Here is a 20441-nt window from a genome sequence, read left to right as displayed (position 1 = left end):
GATCCTGACTCCTGCTTTCCTTTCATGGCTGTCATTACAGGAAAGATTACCAGACGGATATTAAGAAAGATTGCCAAAAATGACCAAGATCTGGGGGACATCTCCACTTTGGCAAACCCAGGCATCATAAAACATCTTTTCAACAGCAGATGTGACACTAAACAGTAGCAGCATGACCTGTCCCTGCTGAGCGGAACTGTAGCAGCAGCAGTGTCCTGATGAGCAGGTCCCTTGAATAACCGCTGTCTGCCCTGGAAAGGAAACCTTCACCTGTTGAATGTACAAACGTTATGAACGAGGGAAAGGCTGGCTCTGGAGAGGCTGTGTCTCACTGGTGTGTCCATGCATTGGAGGAGTGTGTGCACTGTGTTCCAGATGGGTATTGTACATCTGAGGTTCAGCCTTGTGCACAGAGGGACTTGTCCTCCTCCCTTTTCAGCACCTCGTTCTTGAGTTTTTTGTTTTTGTTTTGGGGGGGGGGTGTTAATTAATTTTATGTAATTGAGGGGCCCTGGCACCTTGTGCACTGTGGGAAGGACCTTTGGGGGTTGGAGGGGAAGTGGTGCTGGAGTTACTCAATGCAGGCAGGCAAGGGAGGTGCATCTGCCACTGCTCACATGCCAGCTAAGCTTCCTTTTCTACTAGGAGTGCTGCAAGCAGCAGGAGAACTTAAAAACACTCTCACATCATAACTGTAGCTGAGTTTTAGTCTTGCATCCACTGTCCAAGCCTGTTGCTAGCAGAGGTCCCCTAGCCTGAAATGGAGTGAGGCAAGGCTCAAGGGAGCTCTGTGCTTTAAACAGGTTTTTTTAGAGCAATTTGATACCAAGATCTGCTACTTCCTAACTGCCTGGTGCCAGCTGGTATGTTTTTCCAATCCAGGGTCCTTCACTGGCCATGGACATGATCAGAAGCCACGTATGGTCTTGGAGGAAAAGTCTTGGTCTGACATGTTCCACAGAGCACCCCTTCCTCCTGCTCTGCTGCCACCAGCTACAGCTGAACTCAGGTTGCGCAGCTGGATGCTCCTTTGGTGTCCTGGGGTAGGAGTGGGTGCTGTTGATTCCAAAGAATGGAGGGGAAACAAAGCCATGCAGAGGCACCTTACCCATTGCAGGCAAACCGGGCGCTGGGTTATAGTGCACAACCATTGCTGCAGCAAACCAACCAAGGCAGGCAGGGCTGTGTTAGTTCTAGATAATGTTTTCTCATCAGGAAAAAAAAATGGTGGAGAGTTAGCTTTTGCTTAACTCTGACATAGCTTTATGATGATGAGAGGAAAAAACCCCCAAACCTCTAGCCCAAGAGCCTAAGCATCACACGGGTACTGCCAAAGCCATTCTTCTTCAAATGAATTATACTTAACTCCAGCCCTGGGTTGAGCTGGGAGAGATACCTCCTTTGTAATATCTGTATGAAAATTGCATGTGAACTGTTTGATTTTGCACTTAAACCAAAGGAGAAATGGGCTTTAAAACTTGTTGCAACAGCTGTTTTGGCAAGTGCCAATGTACAGGCTTCACCTGCAAACGGAGCTGACTTTTGGCTGGGCTAGAAAGGATGAGGCAACTGCCTCTGAGGCTGGCTGCTCAGGGCAAGTGTTGCAGGTTCTCTGTTGTCCAAGTCCCAAGTCTCACTTCTTACCTGCTGCTCTCACTGGCACAGCACTTGTCTGTGATCTATAACCTCACTGAGTGCCAGTGTCCCCCACAGCTCTGTACCACTGGATGGTGCCACCTTATTGACGATTCCTACATTATCTCTCCTCTGTTACTCTTTGTCCGCTATGTAATTTTGGCTGGAAACAGCTAGAATTTTATCCCAAATGGAATAAAGTTCAAGGAAACAAAATGGAAACAGGCTTAGAGTGTGTGCATGGGTTGTCTGCTGTTGAGCCTCGGGGAGATGGGGGTGCTCAGACATTGCTGTTGGACCTGCCATGCCTGCCCCTAACTGGGGTATGCTTTGGGGGATGTGGAGAGGTAGGTTACTGCCACTGTGATGCTTTTTCATGGACTGGGATTTACAGGCTGTGATACAGTTCATGCTGCTGCTCTGCACTGGGGCAAGGGCAGAAGCTCTGCCTCCAGGGCTGGAGCCTGTACTTCAGTTTTTCCCTTGTCTCCAGCCAACATTGTTCCACTAAGGCTCATGGAAAACACAAAACAGTGCAATAGCCATCTGTCATCAACCCCCCCTCCCCCTGCATAGGACCAGTGCCAGGGAGATGGACAAGCACCCACTGTGAGCAGCCAAGGAAGCTCAAGGCTGTTGATAGCTGTCTCACCTCCACACCAGGCCTGGTCCTCACCCAGGCACAGCAATGGATACCAGCCTCTGCCTCCACTCTGTGGTTCCCCGTGTCACCTTGGGCTCAGGCCTCACTAGCAGCTGCCTCCAGCAGCTCAGGGGCACTGCTACAGTGCTCTCCTGCTCCTCACAGCTGCCATCTAACCTTGTGCCCTTGCTGCTCCAACAAACTGCACAGTCACAGCTCCAGGCTGGGAGTGTTTCCTCCTGGAGACAGTCTTCCTGGCACCCCTCACTGCAGCAGCTCTCCATCCAGTGGTGCTGGGCCAGCGCTGTGGAGCCAAGTGCCAGGACACATCTCCAACATGGTGCTGTGCAGCCCTACAGCAACCACAGCAGAAACTGGTGGGTTGGCTTTAGCTATCCCTGGTGTGAAGGTACATGAAAGGGCCATGCACAGGTGTACACCTGGCCAGGGAGGAGGCAAATACCTCTCCTTCACATCTAGTCTCAAGCCGAAACTGGCATAAGAACAGCATATGTTTTAATCTCTGGCTGGGAGTAATCAACCCCCCCAACAAAACCACCACCCAGGGATTGTAGAATCAGTCACACTTATAGAACTGAACTGTTTCCAAGGTGAAAGACTGATGATTGAAGCACACAGCACTGCTGCAATACACCCAGCAAGGTGCAGGTCTGTCAATCAGCATGTTCATTCTTCAGGAACACTGGTTTTATGCTGCTTCTCTCTGGTGTCACTAGAAGGGTAGAGCTGAGGCTGCCTGGGCGCTTTACCAGGGCACTGCCAGCAAGCTGCATCTTTTATGTTTCCCCTTGAACTGCGTGGCTGAGAAGAAAGAGGCAAAAGCCCATGGATAGAGAGCCTGCACCCCTCTGTCTCTCTGCTGCTGCACTGTTCCCACTGATTCATGAAACCTGGAGGGAGACATGTCTCACCATCCACAGGTGCTGGTCCCAGAGTGAAGTGCTTGGCAGCTGGGGCTGTGCCCGCTCAGCCTCTCCTACCATTCCTTTGCTTCCTTGCCACAGCCCCCAGACTCAGCCCATCCCATGTCCCAGCAGGACCGTTACTGAGGCTGGGGCTCCCTGACACTGCTTTTGGGCTGGGCTGTACCTGCTGCAGCAGACTAGCTGGGAGATGCTCAATGCATGACTTGCAGTGAGATGCACTGGCACAAACCTTTGGGGATTCAGGGTTTATCAACATACTAGCTGTGACAGAAGGCTCCAATTTAGCATCACACTGGGATCTGCCACCATCATTGAGGGATTCTTGTGCCATGTCGTGGGGATCTGTTGGACAAGGTTGCAGGAGGCAACAAGACCAGATGCAGCCTTGTCTAGCACAGAGGCACTATTTGGGCTGAGTACCGAGTCCAACAAAGCCAGCAAGAGGCCTTTGGGCAAATTACACAAGGGCAGCTGTCCCTTGTGCAGGAACCCTGAGGATCCTCAGGCACAGGGAAGAGTAGAAATCGGGGCTGGACGGGCCATGGGCATGTGGAGCTAGGCTCCTCTCTTTAACCTGGAAAGCACTGAGGCACTGGGCCACAAATCCCACAGATGAAGGCTGTTACTTACACATACACCTTTTTTCTCCCATTCCCTAAGCTTTGGGGTTGTGTGTCTCCAGAAATAACCCAGCACCAAGGAGCACAAAACTGGGAATAGCATGAGTGCCTGTTGTGGCACGTTCACCCTTCAGCTTTGCTGTACCTACCCCTGCCCACAACCTAGACCCCAAGGGAACACCCAGACCAGTGCAGTGCTGAGAGGTAACAGCTGGGACACACATGGGGCAGGGCCCCCTGAGCAGGCAGAGCAAGGGAGTCCCTTCTTCCTGCAGGAGGAATTGCAGAGAAGCTGGGGCTGGCACACAGGACGTTTGAGCAGTTTTGTCCACGCAGTCACTCATCGCAGTCCCTCATCACATTCCCCAACACATCAGACCTTGGTAAGCACACCCTAAGGAGAACATCCCTGTGGCAGATCAGCTCTTCAGGCAGCAGAGTGAGGCGGGCAGGATGGGGCATCACCTCCTCACACCAAGTAAGGACTGTCCAGCACTGCTACCCCAGCTGCTACCCCACCATCTGCGTGCTCGATTGCCTTCGTCCGCAGGAGGTGGCCGGCAGCCTTGTTCATCACCATCTCCTTATCCTGTCTGCAAAGAAAAGGGCAACTGAGCACCTGCAGAGCAGAAAGCATATGGCATTTCATCTTGGACAACTTGATTCATGTTCCCTGCCACAGCACAGGGCAAGTAACCAGCACGTAAAAGCCCTGAGGCTAATGCAGAGGTCTCTCCAGACAACAGTTGCGCCTGTTTTGTGCCTGCCAGCAACAGTGCCCTTTTTCAGCTGGGCCATTTTGGTCTGATTGCTCTGCACATAGGCAGTGTCAGGTTCTGAATGCTGCCAGAGTACATTTGTTTCTAAAATTGTACGAGAAGGACTTTAATTTATAAGCTATGGAAACATTTCTATGGGCCTATGAGTGTTTTAAACAAAACCAGCAGCTATTTAGGGTTGAACACGACCGCATTAAGCCTTCAGGTATTTCTGAGACCGCCAGGGCTTCAGAAAAGCATGTGGCTGCATCCAGAACCCAAAAAGCGCTCCCAGAAATCAGGATGAGACACACCAGTTCCACATGGCTGTTTGTTACACCAGTAACTGCCAGCACCAGCTCTATGGTTTTTCAACAACTCGTTTGGTAGCAGGTACAGAGCAGCAGTTCAGTGTCTGAACACAGTGCTCAGAGAACTGCTGACAGGGGCAGAGACTGAACGGTCACATCTGTCACCTGTACCTCCACCTCCCCAGAGACATCTGCCCTGCTGCTATGCTCAGACAGCACAGAGGGGAAAATGCTCCCAACCCAAGTGCGAGCTGGAGCAGGTAACCACCCTGTAACACAAGCACGTTTCTCACCTGACATAGACACCAAAAATACCGAGCTCTGAGATGCACTCAGACACTTGTAGGGGACTGTGAGCCCTCAGCAAGTAATTCATTGCTGGCTGTGGTTTGATCTTATCCATCAAGACGTAGGAAGTTCTCTCAGGGCTGTCTCTGATCTTCTCCAGAACCTGCCTGAGCTCTTCACCATAGAGGTTGTTCCCTGACAACAAAACCAGCAAGTCAAACAATTCCCAGCACAGCAGAAGCTGCTGGGCCCAGCTATGCAGCCTTGGCAGCTCAAAGAGACCCAGCCTTTGCCTCCCCACATGCTGCCTGGGCTCCCCACACCCCAGCTCTGGGGCCTTAGGGAGCTCCTTCAGGAGCAGCACTACCTACAGCCATGACTAGTCCCCATGGCTACAAGTAGCTACAAGCCACCCCACCCCACCTTTTATCCCTCAGCACAGGACCAGGTACCATCACAGAGCTACTGCCTCTCCTGGATACAGCACAAACCGCAATAAAAACCCACACGGACCCAGTCCAACTCATACCTCCACCTTCTCGCTGCGGCTTCAGCACAAACCGGTCAGGGTCAGCGATAGCTGTAGCAGCTATCTTGTCACCCTCTTCGCCCTGGTAGGAAAGAATGGCAACAGCAAAGCATCAGGCAGGAGCAGGGGCTCCTTGACAGACCCCTCTGTCAGGGGTCAGGATCAACAGGGTCTCCCAGGGACCACAACAAAGCCCTCTCATCTTCTTAACCAAAGAGAAGCATCACACAGGCCAAACACACGTCTGCACGTTTGTTCCTGCTCCAGCCCTACTCACACTCACCACGTCCAGGGAATAAAGTCCAGCAAACGTTGCTCTTATTCGAGCAATAGCCTCGGTGCGGCCGGGCAGTAACCTCTCCAGCGTCCCTGGCCGGCTCAGCTCCTGCTGGACCTTCTTGGTGCCTGCAAGTTGGGTAGCAATGTCAGGGCACTTCACTGCCCTTGATCTCTCCAGCAGCAACCGTGCCTCCCAGTTCTGAGACAGAAAGAGAGAAACCATCCCATCAGGACAAAAGAAAAAAAAAAAAGTAGGTTTTCTATACTCTTTTCTGTTCAGTTATTGACATATGATTTGCCTCCTCCCTCCCTCCCTGGCAGGGATGTGGGGCGAGAATAGCACTCCAGAGACAAGCAGACATGCATACATGGATTTCCCACCACCTCTGGAAACAGCACAGCCAGGTTAGTCCACTGCCTTTGCCTCCACCCCCTCCCCAGCTTGTTCAGTGCTGCCACCTCCAGACAACAGTAAGATCTGGTCTGTATTATTATTACTTGCAGCCTAATGGTCCTAGCGGAGGACAGAGTGTGATCTGCAATCAAGTCTAAACCCTTTAAGCAGGTGCCAATACCTGTGTTAATGCACATTGTACAGAAGCAATTCAGTGCTTTGGTAAGACATCACCACATTACTGGTTATTGGAGAAGAAAGCCACTCATTTTTCTTATCGCGTGAGTGCCAGGGACACCCACATGCACTGCAGAGTCACAGCTTCCTGATGCTATCAGCCACGCTGGACAGGACTAACCCCACTCAGGACAGGACAGAGGCCCCTGGGATCACAGGGCATTTCAAACTCGCTGGCAAGGCCACAACGTGGGCAGGAAGAGCGGTCAGTACTGACCTGCTGGTCGTAGTTCTTTGGCACGTAGCCCTCTCTGTAGTACACCACTGCTACCTCCTGGCCGTCACTGGAACAGAAACCAGAAGCATTCACAGAACCAGGCCAGTCCTTGCCCACCTCTGCCTGAACCCCCCAGGACTGGGGGGCTGCAACAGAGTCAGGCAGACAACACGTTGCAGCATTTGCCCCTTCTCTTTGGCCTCCTGGGCTGTTCTGCTCCTGGCTGGCTCTGCCAGAGAAAGTCGAGGACTGCAAGCCCTGGCTCCTCTCCACTGAGCCCCAGCTGGCTTGCCCTGTCCTGAGACACAGGGAGCTGACACCTGGCCTCTGCTCTGACTAGCCAAAGTCTCAATTAGTTCAGGCACCTAGCCCAGCAGGACAGTAAGAACCTAAATTTTTTAATAGCTTTTGCCACCAGGAGCCAGGCCTGGGAGATTCTTGAAGCTGGGAAGGAACAGGGTCCTTCTCTGGTGGCAATTCAAGGCAGAACATCAACTCAACAACCTACCCAGGCACCAAAACATCCTGCCAGGGCAGGGCCGTCAGCATACATGTAGCACCACACCCCCACGCTTTGGCCACGCAAACTGTGTGCACAGCCAAGGAAAGCAGCACAGAAACTGCTGGCAGCCAGGCAGTGTAATTAATTGTAAAGGCATTCATCAATAAGAGGAGAGGATGTTCTGGAGGAAGTACAGTGGATACACTTTCCCCTTAACTGTCTGACGATGACAAATGTTATTCACTAATTAAACACAGCAGAGGCACCAAAGGTCAAACCATGGAAAAACTAGCCTAACTACAGAAAAAAAAAAACATTGGCATGAAACCATATCTTCCTTTAGGCTTGTACAGCTCCAAGCACATTACCCTGGAAATAGGACAAATGTCACGCTTGGGACCAACTACCAGCACTTGGAGTCTACGACCTGCACGTCCTGGCCTCCACAGGGAGCGGGCAAGACGCTGAGTGCATTCAAAACCAACAGATACCATAAGGACACGTAAGGCTTCCTCCTGTAGCACTAATAACCCAGCCCAGCTCCCACTGGCAGAGCATCACGTGAACGGTAAACAGGAAATGTCTTTGTGGAAGCCTCTGAAATAGCCAGGATTTTTCGTAGCAGATGTATGTGGAGGAAGTGAAGATCCCACAAAGCTCTGAAGGCTGCAGCTTGAAGGAGGGAAATTATGTTTCCAGCTGTAAGGGACTGATGTGTGTATGCAAAATCTCACCACTGTGAAAACAAAATCATTTCAGCTCTAAGGGGAAGCAGCAGCCTGGAGCATGGAAGAGAACTACTTTCTCAGAAAGTCACTATTTACACTCAAAACATACCACCAGCTCTGTTTGAAAATTCCCATTTACAGCCCTGTGTGCCCAACACACAGCCAGGAACGCGCACCTTGGCTCATACTCACATATACAGCCTCTTGGCATCATCCAGAAACCCCTTTTCAAACACATCTCTGAAGCGCTTCCTGATGACCCGAATATTCCTGTTAAGAGAAGAGTAGGAGAGTCACCAGGCTGACAGAACACTGCAGGAAACAGAACACATGCCTAAACACTCTGGATTTTTCCATACTCACCTTTCACCTCCTAAGTTTCTAAGAGATGTCAATATTTTGGTTTCTTTTAATCCCTACACAACAGATTCACTCACTGTTGGCTTCAAAGCCAAGAGCTGCAGACAGACAAGTGACTTGCTGCACATTTTATCTCCTTTAAGCTTTACAGTCTTCCCTCCACACAGCGGCAGTGTGGACTTGCTGATTTGGAGACCGTGCCATACACCTCCCACTGCTCTAGCACAGGTCCTGGGCTAGATCTCATCAAAGCACTTTCTCCCGAGTTTTTTACTCCACTGCCACCGTTGCTTACTTTGCCCAGATCTTTCACGATGGTTTTGAAACTTCGTTAATTTAGGTTTTGTTAAATACCCTGTGCCCAATCCCAAGTCAGAGAGCAAGCAGGACCCTCATTAACCCCACTCTGCTCCTTATTGTCCTGCCTAAGAGACATGGCCCACAGAAAAGCTACCACTGGTGCAGCTCTGAGGACTACACAGGCACAAAAATCAGCAAGGAATCAGCCCTGGAGACCAGATGCTTTGATGGCTGCTGGTATTTCCAGCAAAGAGCTGGTGACAGGCTTTGAGAGGCTGGTGAGAAGACAAGGGTGGGTGCTGAGGCTAGGCAGGAGGCCACCAAAGGAACGCTGAAGAGAGCTGCATAACAGAATCCAGAGAAGTCCAAGATAAAGGCTGCCCTATTACATACCAAGACATGACCTCTCACAGTCCCAGAAATGATAAAGTGTTTTTACTTTATCCTTGAGTAGGTGACAAAGTAAAAAGCAAACGGATTCTGCACACCTCCATCTTTCCCTGGCCTGCTCCTACGCTCCCACCGACACGCTGTGCCTGGTGGAGAGCCTGGAGATGCCCCACAAGCTGCCTTGAGGTAGAGACTGTGATCTGGCAGCAGTTCGCTCTGCTTCCCTTTTCCAAAACTACCATCTCCTTTCTTTCCCATCCCAGGAAAATTCAACCTTTACCTGTTCCAAAGCTCATTTTCTACACATCGCTGATCAAAAATGTTCCTCTGGACTTCTTCCACTAGAAACATCACCACAGCACTGGAAGAGATACCAAGGACATCATTAAACCCAGAATCACTCCACATACACCCAGGACCACTAACTTTTGATCTCTGTGATTCAGGCTTCCTGCACTGCTCCTGCTCATTTTCTCCAGTATTTCTAAGGGTCAGCATGCAAATGGAGAGCAGTACCGATCCTGCATAATTACCAAACCAGTGGGGGGCACAAGCACAAGGGCAGGAGGAAAAGCAAGCTCTGCGCAGGGTTGTTAAACCACACAACTTCTCCAGGGTCCCTCTGCACCTCTCTGCCTTTGTGACACAGCAGCCTCGTGCGCTAAGACAACCACATTGCTCTTCCCAGGGTGCCACAGGCTTTTCAAGAGCACCTTGTCTTGCAAACAGGCGTCTTTCAGAAAGCACAATTTCAAAACTTAACACATGCATCCCCAGGGGAGACAAGATAACCCGGCCTCCAGCACTTCCTCTGTCCTTACCTTTGGGAACCGTAGAGCTCCCAGGCTTTTGCAATACCCAAGGCAAGCCCTTTCGATGGGTTGTTGGGCAGCAGGCGTGATGCCTCCTCAGACTTTCCCAGCACTTTCAACACCCGCCTATGGAACAAAAAAAAGTTATAAATGCTCTGACCAGACCTACGGAGTAGGAGTTTGAAGCACACACAACGACATGGAGTGCAGCAGGCCATGTGGTGCAGCTGCTGCAGCTCCAGGCAGCATGAGCCAGAGATGCTCCCTTACCCGTGGACTGCTGCAGTGCGGGAGGTGAGGCCTCCAAAGCTGGCAGCAATGGTGTTTATTTCTATCTGCTTCAGAGCTGGCGTCCCATCCACCCCACAGTCAAACATGTAATCAGAGCGGTTTATGCCTAAAAACACAGACTGAAACAGAGGGGAGGTGAAGTGGGTTCTCCTGTTGCCTTTAATTGCAAATCCCTTTGATGATCTCACTTCAGAATCCTCCTGGGGCAGATCCTGCCACCGTCATTTTGATAAAAACCTCTGCAAGACATGCCTGTGAGTGCTTTGGCCCTTGCTCAGGGCCCACAGCCCTCCTCAGTACTCCAGAGGAGTTAACAACACTAGTGAGAGTAAAGGAGCTTCTGCACGGACAGCCTGTCCAGCACAGGTCCCAACATGGCACACGTCCTTGCGCTCTCCCGACTCCCAGAGGACAAAGACAAATCATGTTAAATCCTCCCAGTCAAGACTGACTGTCTCCAGGATCACTAACCAAAGGGCATGACTCGTCAAACAGGGCAAGGTCCTGAGCTCGCAGGCTGTAACCAAGACACCATAGTGCAGAGAGTGACCAGCCTGACTACAGGACAGTTCAAAGCCCACAGCAGCAAGCTTGCAGACAGAGACCAGGCAATCCCACCACAATGCAAAGGGGCACGGCTGTTGACAGCTGGGGTCTCCTGCCAAGGTACCTGAGCCAAGCCTTCCTCCAAAACTTGCATGTGGATTCTGAAGAGTTGAGCTGTGAAGTCATCTACCTTGATGGTGCTAGAGAGAAAGAAAGACCAGATCAGCCCCCTTACACCATCACAGGGGAACAAGAAAATTAATTGCTCTCTAGGAAAAAACCTTAGCATGGATGGTTTTAAACTGAAAGAGGGTAGACTTAGATTAGATGTGAGGAAGAAGTTCTTTACTGTGAGGATGGCGAGACACTGGAGCAGGCTGACCTGAGAGATTGTGGATGCCCCATCCCTGGAAGCGTTCAAGGCCAGGTTGGATGGGGCTTTGAGCAACCTGGTCTAGTGGAAGATGTCCCTGCCCATGGCAGGGTGGTTGGAACTAGATGGCCTTTAAGGTCTCTTCCAACCCAAACCATTCCATGATTCTATGACATTCTCCGGCACCAATGGCAGGGCTGTAGTTAGATCAAGTCCTACAGCACTGTTAAGCATCTCACCATGAATGTACTCCTCATCAAGGGCCACAGTTCATAACCATAATGCAAATCTAGTTCGCTCAGCACAGCCATTCTACAAAAAGTGCTGCTGTAAGAGGTGACTTTCATTTGCAGCATAGAGAGATGGGACAAGCAAAAGCAAAGAAATGCAGAATTCTGCAGAAACAGAAAAGAAATCAGAAGTCTCTGTGCCTGCACACAGAGTTCATACAACAAGCTGCAGGAGCTTCATCAAATTCCCCGTCCTGTCGAGCTCCAAATCCTGCACGTTGTGGTGCCAAGTGCTCCAGCGGCCACAGGAGAGCAGGTCCAGCTTTTCTTCAGGGTCCCAAATTCCTGAGCCAACTGTAAGCAGCACCTCCAAGGAGCTGCACCGAGACACTGAGCGGGAGTTGGTACAAGGCAGGCATCTGAGCGCACAGAAGCCCCAGGCGCTGCGTTCTTTAACCACAAGTATAAACATGTCCCCAGCCACAAGCTCTGGTTGCAGCCAGCTCTGGAGCAAGCACGAGCATTAAAGCAGCTCTGAGGGGTCAGGCTTTAGCAAAACAAGAAGGACACTGGAAGACAGTCTACTTTGCTCTGTCCCAGTGCCAATGAGCCAGCAGCACCTGCACAGACAGGCAGCAGGAAGGGAAATGGGTTTTGTGGAAGCATCAGCGCTATTGATCAGACTATGGGGGCCACAGTCAGGGATGGTCGCTCCAGCACAGGGCAACAGCCACAGGTAAAGCCAGCAGAGTTCACAACCCAGAGCTGAGCAGTCCTCCAGCACCCAGAGCTTGCAGGTCACCTCCCCAGCACGGCTGGGAAAGCAGGGGACACAGAGTGACTGATCAGCGGTAGGGGGAAGGAACAAACACCTCTTCATAACTGCAGGCAGGCAGCAGAGCTGGTGGTTATCGGATAGCCACAGGCAGATACAAAACAAGACCAAAACAGACTACTAAATCTAGGACTCAAAGAAGCCTCCAGCAATTTGAATTTAAGGTCCAGGAGCCAACAAACTCACAAATAAGAATTCATAAGCTTCAAACACTGGCAAAATTTAAGATCATTGCAGGGAGTCAACTCTTGGCCAGATATCCCATCTTCTGAGGCCCAAGGAGACCCCAGAACACCAAGACTTGATGGAAATTAATCTTAGGACAAATAACATAGCAAAGGAGACAACTTCTGCAGAGGACAGGAGTGCCCGCCTCAGCTTGAAGGACATGAACGAATGGAAGGTAGTAATGCCTGAAAGATGATAAATGCTTTGCATTTAAAATATTTCATTAAAATGCACCATGCAAGAACGTTACCTGGCCAGAGTATGCTCCAGGAATTCTTTGTTTTGACTAATAGCATCCACCAGCAGGTTAAAATCTTGCTGAACAGCATATGCTTGTTCAAACAGGGCACTTGGTACTGCAGACGGAAGCAGTGTGAAGGGAGCATAATTCACCACCTGCAAACAAGGATGGAGCAGCAGAGCAGTCAGGTCTGTGCAGTTTAAGTTGGGCTAAAGAGGTGCTTCCTCTGCTTGTCTGAAGTCACCCCCAGCCCTCCTCAGTGCACTCTGAACAGACACATGGCCTCAACCCTGCTGACCCCTGACTTTTGAGGGCTTTGCTTTACAAGCTGTCCACAGGGCACTGTGGAGGCAGAAGCAGGTGCTCCAGAGCTCAGGCTGGGCTGAGTGCTTCCCTCTGAAGGATGCTTTGTTTCCACCTTAACTGGAGAGCACTGTCTCCAGAACACCTCTGTTTCAGAGAAAAGGTGAATTTGCCAGTCCTGGGTTTTGGCCATCAGAGTTGCTTCCTTTGATCCCTGCTCCCTGAGTCCCAGGGGTGACTCTGGACTCCTGGTTAACCCCACAGCTCAGGCACAGGGCCACCCTCAAAGACAAAACATTACACCAGAAAGAAGTTCCCAATTCACCTTGATTTTACATGAGACAAGGGACACTGGCATCATGTTTGGCCTCTCCTCCCAGCCTCCCTCTTCCTCTCATCCTTCGAGGTTCCCTCATACCCCTGACCTGACCATGGCGTTGACATCAAGGAGCAGACCCCGTGGTGGAGACCTCCCTTCTCATACCTCTGCCAGCTCCCAGCACAGCTGCCTGCTTGCCCCCAGGCTCCCTGGGGACCCATCCCCGATGGTGTCCCACTCTTCTTGCACAGGGGTACTTCGTCCTCTGAGATCCCTCACAGTAACCCCCTCCAACAGGCCGAGCCCCCCATCAGCACCCCTGCCCCAGCCAGCTGCCACAAATTCACCAGAGATAATCTCATGCATCAGCCACCCCCATCCCCTGGTCCCAGGTATGGGGGGAAGGTCGACTTGTAGCCGGGAGCAGGCCAAACACGGAGGCCCCTCCGAGGGATGCTCCCCTGGTTCAAAGGATCGTACGGGTGTTGAGAGGCTGGGAGAGGGATGAAGTCCACCACCACACGCAGGCAGGGCTCCTGGCAATTTCCCAAACCTTTCCAGGTCTATCCCTCTCCTTGGAAAAGGGGAACTGTATCGCAGGGCAGTCTCTAGGGGAGGCGCAGTCACGAGCAGGATGGGGTGCGAGTTACAGCCCCCAGGCCGGTCGTGCTTCAGCCGCCCTTCAGCCAGGCGGCCGGCTGCTCGCCGCAGAGCGATGCGCGCTGACCAGGGCGCAGCAAACCCGGGGACGGCAGCCGGCTCCTCCCCGCGCTCCTCTCGCGTTGCTGACTCACACCCCGGCCACGATCGAACACGTCCCGTGACTCCGCTCCGGCACTTACATCCGACGCGTTGGGCTCCCGCTCGGTCCGCATCAGCACACCTTCCAGGAGCGCCGCGTCCACGGCCACCGCCGCTGCCTCCCGGATGGCCGCCTCGTCCCGCAGGACGTCTTCCCAGGGCGCGGCCATGGCCAGCGCTGAGGAGGCAGAGCAGAGGTCACCCACCTGGCCCCCAGCGCCTCACCTTCTTTCCCAAGAGGCAGCCTGGCCCTGCCCTCTCGGGGGGCCGGCGGCGGGCAGCCCGGGAGGGCCGGGCAGCACAGAGCTCAGCACCGCCCTCGCTGCCCACCTCGGGCGCTGCGGCCGCGCAGGGGCCCCGCGCCGGACGAAGGCACCTCCATCCACACCCCCACCCGAGACCGTGGCCAGACCCGGCCGGCCAGGGCCGAGCCCCCGAGCCGAGCCGAGCCCTGCCTCGGGAGCCGGCACCGCGCACTGCCACGGCCCGAGGCCGCCGCTCGCCGCAGGAAGGCCGGTGCGGGACCCTCGGGGCGCTGCAGGGCACGGGCCTGCGCAGGGCCGCGCCGCGACACCCCTTCGCCGGCACGGCACGGCACGGCACGGCACGGCACGGCACGGCACGGCACGGCACGGCCCGGCCCCCGGCCCCTCGCTAGGCCGCGGCCCCCGAGGCGAACGCCGGACCCGAAGCAGCCCCCGCCGCCCCCCTACCTGCTCCCGGCCGCTCCGGCCCGCCGCTCCGCCCGCCGCTCCGCCCGCCACCAGGCGATTGGACAGACCGCCCACCTTCGCCCCGCCCCGGGAACCGATTGGCAGCGCAGGCGACCTACCAGCGCGGGGAGCGACGCCTCCGCGTGCCAATGCAGCCGACTGGGGGAGGGGGAGGGGGAGGGGGGGAGGAGTTGGGAGCGCGCGTGCGTGCCTGAAGCAAGGGAGGGGGGGCGTGGTACCCCGGCGCGGGGGTGCGTCACGGGGGCGTGTGGCGTCGTGTGACGTCGTGTGACGTGATGTCAGGCGGGCGGCAGCAGCGCTTTTGGGGCGGGAGGCGTGCTGTGGGGCTCGGGCGCTGGGGGTGCTGGCCCGCAGCGGGGGGCTCAGGCTGATGAACAGCGTCCCCTGCTTCCAGGAGCGACGCTGCTAACCCACAGAGAGAAAAATTCTCGGCCCTTCCACGTCATTGTCAGCAATAATGACGTCGTGGCCTGCAGAAGGGATGTCCGTAGCACTGCGCAGGCTCCAGGAGAGTCCTGGCGGAGGTGCCCAGGGTGCCCTGTGGTGCGTGGTGGGCTGCGGGACCCCTGGGGAAGGACCGCTCCTGCAGAGTGGAGCAGGGTTCCCCCCTCTCCCCTGGTATCGTAGGTGCTCTGTCCAGTGGGGACACAGTGCCGCACGGCTCGGGAATCGGCACTGGGTTTGGTTGCTCCGGCTGGAAAGCAAGGGCTGCATGCCATCCCTGCGGTCACAAAGGTGAGGTGGGCGCCGGGCTCGCCTACGCCCGCAGCCTAAGGAGCAGTTAGGGGCTTGCTAGGGACGTTCTCCAGAATGGATCCATCACCAATGCTTGATGAGATCATGCCTTGCCTGAATATCGGGGAGCGATGATTTTATGGATTTACTGGGGTAGATCTTCTTTTGCTGGATAGAAATAGTCTCCAGTGTAAATGCTGAGCACGTTTCCCTGCCTGCTGCGATACCAGTGATCTTCCCACTGGTGTCGACCTGAGGATTGGCATCCTCATGGGAAGGGCAGTGGGAGAAAGGCCCAGGACCCTGTGACTCGGCTGGGGTGGTGCTGCTCTCCGGGAACAGCCTGACAAAAGTACAAGTGGCGATGACCACCTCCTGCTGCTGATGAATCAATCACAAAATCCAAAAGAGATGTCTCCAAAAGCTGTTGTGGCTCCAGGATTTGGCCAACATCTGAAGACTTTTGGTCATTTTGGGGTTGCTTGGCCAAGGCGTTCACCCCAGGAAAGGTTTTGTCCTCTGGTGGCAAAAGCCCCCAGCTGTCCCATCCAAGAGACTGTCCTCCATTGGTCAAACCCCACCCAGATGGAAAAATCAGTGGTCCACCGATTTTTCTTCTGCTGCACAGCGCCGGGTTCTGCTGCTCGTATGTGCAGAGAGGGGATCCCAGCGAGCGTCTTCTCTGTGAATGCCTGTGTCAAGCCGCACATTGCGGAGTCACTCTCAGGAAACTGAACTAGAAGGTGGCACCCGTGTTTCGTAAACCCGAAGGTATTTGCAGTCACAAGACCTCAGCAGGTGAACTAGTGGATTTGAATTTGTGTTGTCCCTTGGAGGCAGCTTGTGGCAGGACCGGCAGAGTGCAGGCAGTGCAGCGTGGTGGTTTGCATGTCAGCTCGTTGGCACTTTCTCCTGTACTGGAGCTGCATCATCTATTGCCTTTGCAGGAGCTGAAATTTGCCCTTTGCAGGCGGGGGAAGACAGTGGAACTGCAAGCCTGGCTTTGGAAATTAAAGAACCCAAACTGAACTGATACTGGACACATCTTCATGTTTTCCATTTCTTCAACATCTTCGTTGCCCACGTCCCTTTGCTGTGCTGCACCGACAGGACCTGGAAAGGGAGTGGCTGGGGCTACCTCGATGCACCCGAGCCCATTGGCAGCCCCCATTGCAGATGTCCCCCCGTTGTTCCCAGAGGGGCTGTTGAGTGCACCCGGGTGTCCCCAGGGCGACATCCCTGACCATGTGCCATGCCGCAGTAGGGAGGCACTCCTGAGTCCTTGGCGGTCTCTGGGACGCCCTGCGGCATAATGCAAGCTGATATTTTTCTCCCACTTTAGATGTGTATTTACACTCACTTTGTCTTAGTTCATCAGGAGATAGGGTTGCTCTCTGCTCTCGTTTCGGACAGATCCGAGGCTGGGGGCTGTTCTGTGCCTCTTCAGTCGAGTACATCTGGTAAATCTCAGATTTCAGAACAGTTTCATATACTTGCAGGACATTCGTTTCCCAGCAATAGAGCTTGAAATGGCAGTGTGACAAATCAAGGGGTTCATTTCTGCAGGAACGTGTCTGTATTAGGAACAGATAAAATTTGTTTATGTGTAAATAAATCCAAACTAAACCAGGTCCTTCCTACTTTTTTGTTTAACTATACAATGGAACTCTCAGTCCTAACTCGCTCTGCCCTTACAATAAGTGTAATAAAATGCAACAACCCTGACGTTTGCTAGTAAGGTACCGTCAACACAACAGCGTAACTAGAAAAAAGATTTATTGTCATCATAAGGCAATCATTTGTGTACCTACTGGAGTAATATAATGACTTAAAGCATTTTCACATCGCATTTATGGTATAACTGTGAGGCTCCAACAAAAGCAGTGGCACTGGACTTGGTTTGCAACCTGCATTACAAACGTTTGAAATTGTTGATTGCTGGTGAAGAGAGGGTTGTGTGATGCTTGTGTGTAGCCAGCAGAACAATGGCTGAACACCAGCCTCAGATCTGCATCTTTATTTGGACTTCATTTTTCACTAATGCAGCTTTGGGAGGGGAATGAGTAAATCCATGTTATGATGCTCAGATCCTGCAATCAGAAAACCAGGAAATTGTGAATTATTTCATTGACTCCAGCATGCTGCCTGTGGATACTAATTTTTTCTGTCTGCTGTACCGCTGGGTATTAGCTCAGACATTGCCTCATGTCAGGGAATGAGAGAGGGAAGGGGCTGGTCTCTCACCCAACCTGCTCACAGTGGGACTGTCTCTAGCATGAGATCAGAGTGACTGCGGGTTTACTTAGCCAAGCCTTAAAAACCTCCCAGGATGGAGACCTCCCCATCACCTTGGTGACCTGTCTCAGGGCTGTAAAATGTGTCACTGGACTGCCTGGGAGGAAGACCAGATCCTTTCCTCACTTGGCCACTGACTTGACGACTTTTTGCAAGTGACTTCATCCTTTGCCTTGTTTCCCATCTGCCCTAAGAGCTACTGTTATCCAGCAGCAAAAGCAGCACCAAGTCTGGAACTACACCAAGTACCAAGCTCTGCAGCAAGCCCTTCACCCCAGAGCCTGTCTGTTCAGGAGAGTCTCCAAGCCATCTAACCTGCAGAGATGCTGTGGGTGGATTAAGACTGTATATACATACATACATATATATGAACCTAGAGCATGACAGCTGAGGAGGGTGCCAGGCTCACACGGGCATGCTGTGCTCTCACGTGTGCTGCTCAGGCCCTCACCCATGCCTACACCCTGGGGCAGCAAGGGAAAGCCCCAGGAAGGGGCACCCTGCAGTGGGATGCATTAAAAAGTGGGTGCAAAGGCAGCATCCCACCCTGGGACATGCCTGCGCACGGCAGAGGGATTTCTCCAGCAAGATCTGGGCAACGCCTGTTGTTACACTCGCTTGCCCTCCACAGACGGATCATCACTGGTGGCCAGGCCAAGCCGCGACACGGCCAGCTCTTTATCCTATTACCAGTGCCAGGAGTTGTCCAGGTCATTGCAAGCCTCTTAGCTCTGCTTTTAGAGATCTATCTCTGAAATAAAGCTCTGTGATTATAGGTCTTCAGTGCACCCACCTTGTCTCTTTTCTGGACTCGAGAGTTCTACTCTCTTTTTCCTCTCTGCCATCCCTTTGATCAGTAACTGTGGATTCACATCTTAATTAATACACATCCAAGGCTGTGAATTTGGAAGGGGACTGGTGATCCAGTCCTGTCTTGCTGAAAAACTGCTCTGTGCCGGGAGCCTGCTTTGACCCCTCCATGGGGCACTGGCTGTTTGCCTGCGTGTTGGTCGAGGGGTGGAAGCAAGGAACAAAGTCCGAGAGTTTTAATGACTATGCAGAAGGACAGAGTTTACTCAAACAGAAGCATTTCTCCTCTCAGTCCTCAGCCCTGGAAGGATCCTGAGTCCCCCCTCCTCTCTGTTTGCTCTGAGAGTCTGAGAAAGGGCATAAAAAGCTTGAGTTTCTAAGCAAAACATTGCAAAAAATGGTCCAGTTTCATTGCAAAAAGTTGGGAAAAGCTGCTACCCTGTCCTTGGGAGTTCCCAGGATGAATGCACCCTGTTCAGACTGGGAAAAGTCTTTTTATAGAGAGCTGTGACTTGCCTTTCCTTTCTCTCTTCCAAATTCAGTCTGGAGAAGGAGATCTTTTCAAAGTAATCCAGTAGCCCAGGGAGGATTTGTACATGCAGATAGACCATAATCTCTGCTACAGCATAAGGGAGCCACAATGCAGCTCAGAGAAGGTTAAATGATTAAAAAATATGGCAGACATGGTAAGTATTTGGCATGTTACATGCAACAAAAGATGAACAACAGCAACTGGGACATTATCTTTATTTGCTAAAAATAGACTCCCACAAAGTTTAAAGAAAAGCACTTTATACTTGTAAACCTCTCCTCTTGCTGTTAAAGAGCCTTCAAAGTTGGGCTTTGTGGCTTTGCGATGTCACGTCCCCTTTCAAAGGCTACCCAGGGCTTAGACAATTGAAACTCAATACAATGTCAGCCACGATGGGGGGAATAAGTAGTTCTGACATGACCGTGCTTTTCTCACTCGTCAGCAACTGACGTGTGAACGGGAGCTTTGTGGCAGGTACGTCCCCCACACAGCCACATCCTGCACCTGCAATGCCCATGGCACGGCCCAGGTCCCCCAGCCATGCAGGGCAGAGGCAGCCCGGTACCGAGCGCGCTGAGCGAGCAGATCGTTTGTCCACGACGCTGCTGAGTTATGCACGGGCATTTGATACACTGCAGCTGACGGGCCGGTTGCAGAGCTGGGTGCCTGGCTGCCCATCCGTGCCTTCAAAGAATCGCTCGTCAACTGCACGCGGGCACACTCGCTTTCCCTGGTACCCTGTAACAGTGGCAAAAAAAATAAATCCCTCAATTCTCCTTTGCTCTTCCAGCTGCAAAGAAACCAACTTAGCCAAGTCTGAGGTTTTGGCCAACTCTGTTGTATCTCAGGATATTTGTGCATTAATGCAGAAACTCGTTTTTGCAACAGAGTAGTACTAAAGCCGTTAACTTGACCCTTCAAGCAGAGAGGATGATATGATGTTCGGCACCAGCCAAATAAAGAGAGAACAATAGGGCTATTTTTGTGGAAGAGAGTTCAGAGGGCTCCCTGGGGAGCCGAACCTCTCGCTGGCCCGTCATGCACAAGAAAAACAAGACAGAGCTCTTGCACCCTGGTTTCTCTGTCGTATAAATACCAGCTTCAGCCAGGGCATGAAAGAAATCTATTGTCTCTAAGGCCGTATTTCAATGCGAAATGCTCTGGTAAGGCCAGCAATCTTAAACCCCCCACACGTGTGCCTATTGTTTGAAGTGCAGA

General features: G+C 52.6%; 2 protein-coding genes across 3 annotated transcripts in view; one reads left to right on the top strand and one right to left on the bottom strand.

Annotated features, from left to right (window-relative positions):
• Positions 1-1851, top strand: part of ACSS2 (acyl-CoA synthetase short chain family member 2) — a 34464-nt gene extending 32613 nt beyond the window's left edge. For both annotated transcript variants that reach the window (XM_075059067.1, XM_075059059.1), the window contains one exon: positions 41-1851. In XM_075059067.1, the coding sequence (XP_074915168.1) occupies positions 41-168 (128 nt within the window). In that variant the 3' untranslated portion in view covers positions 169-1851. The remainder of the gene's footprint in view (positions 1-40) is intronic.
• GSS (glutathione synthetase) lies at positions 1838-14973 on the bottom strand. The gene is made up of 13 exons (XM_075059081.1): positions 14831-14973; positions 14159-14295; positions 12704-12849; positions 10912-10987; positions 10221-10360; positions 9960-10076; positions 9419-9499; positions 8281-8358; positions 6859-6925; positions 6015-6209; positions 5732-5813; positions 5208-5397; positions 1838-4438 (listed from the first exon to the last, which is right to left on the bottom strand). The coding sequence occupies exons 2-13, from the start codon at positions 14285-14287 to the stop codon at positions 4315-4317; spliced, it is 1425 nt and encodes a 474-aa protein (XP_074915182.1). The 5' UTR covers positions 14288-14295; positions 14831-14973; the 3' UTR covers positions 1838-4314.
• Between the last annotated feature and the right edge of the window lie 5468 nt (positions 14974-20441).

The sequence above is a fragment of the Buteo buteo genome, chromosome 2 (assembly GCF_964188355.1).
Source record: "Buteo buteo chromosome 2, bButBut1.hap1.1, whole genome shotgun sequence".
NCBI classification, from domain to species: Eukaryota; Metazoa; Chordata; class Aves; order Accipitriformes; family Accipitridae; genus Buteo; species Buteo buteo.
This window is presented reverse-complemented; position numbering and strand designations above follow the sequence as displayed.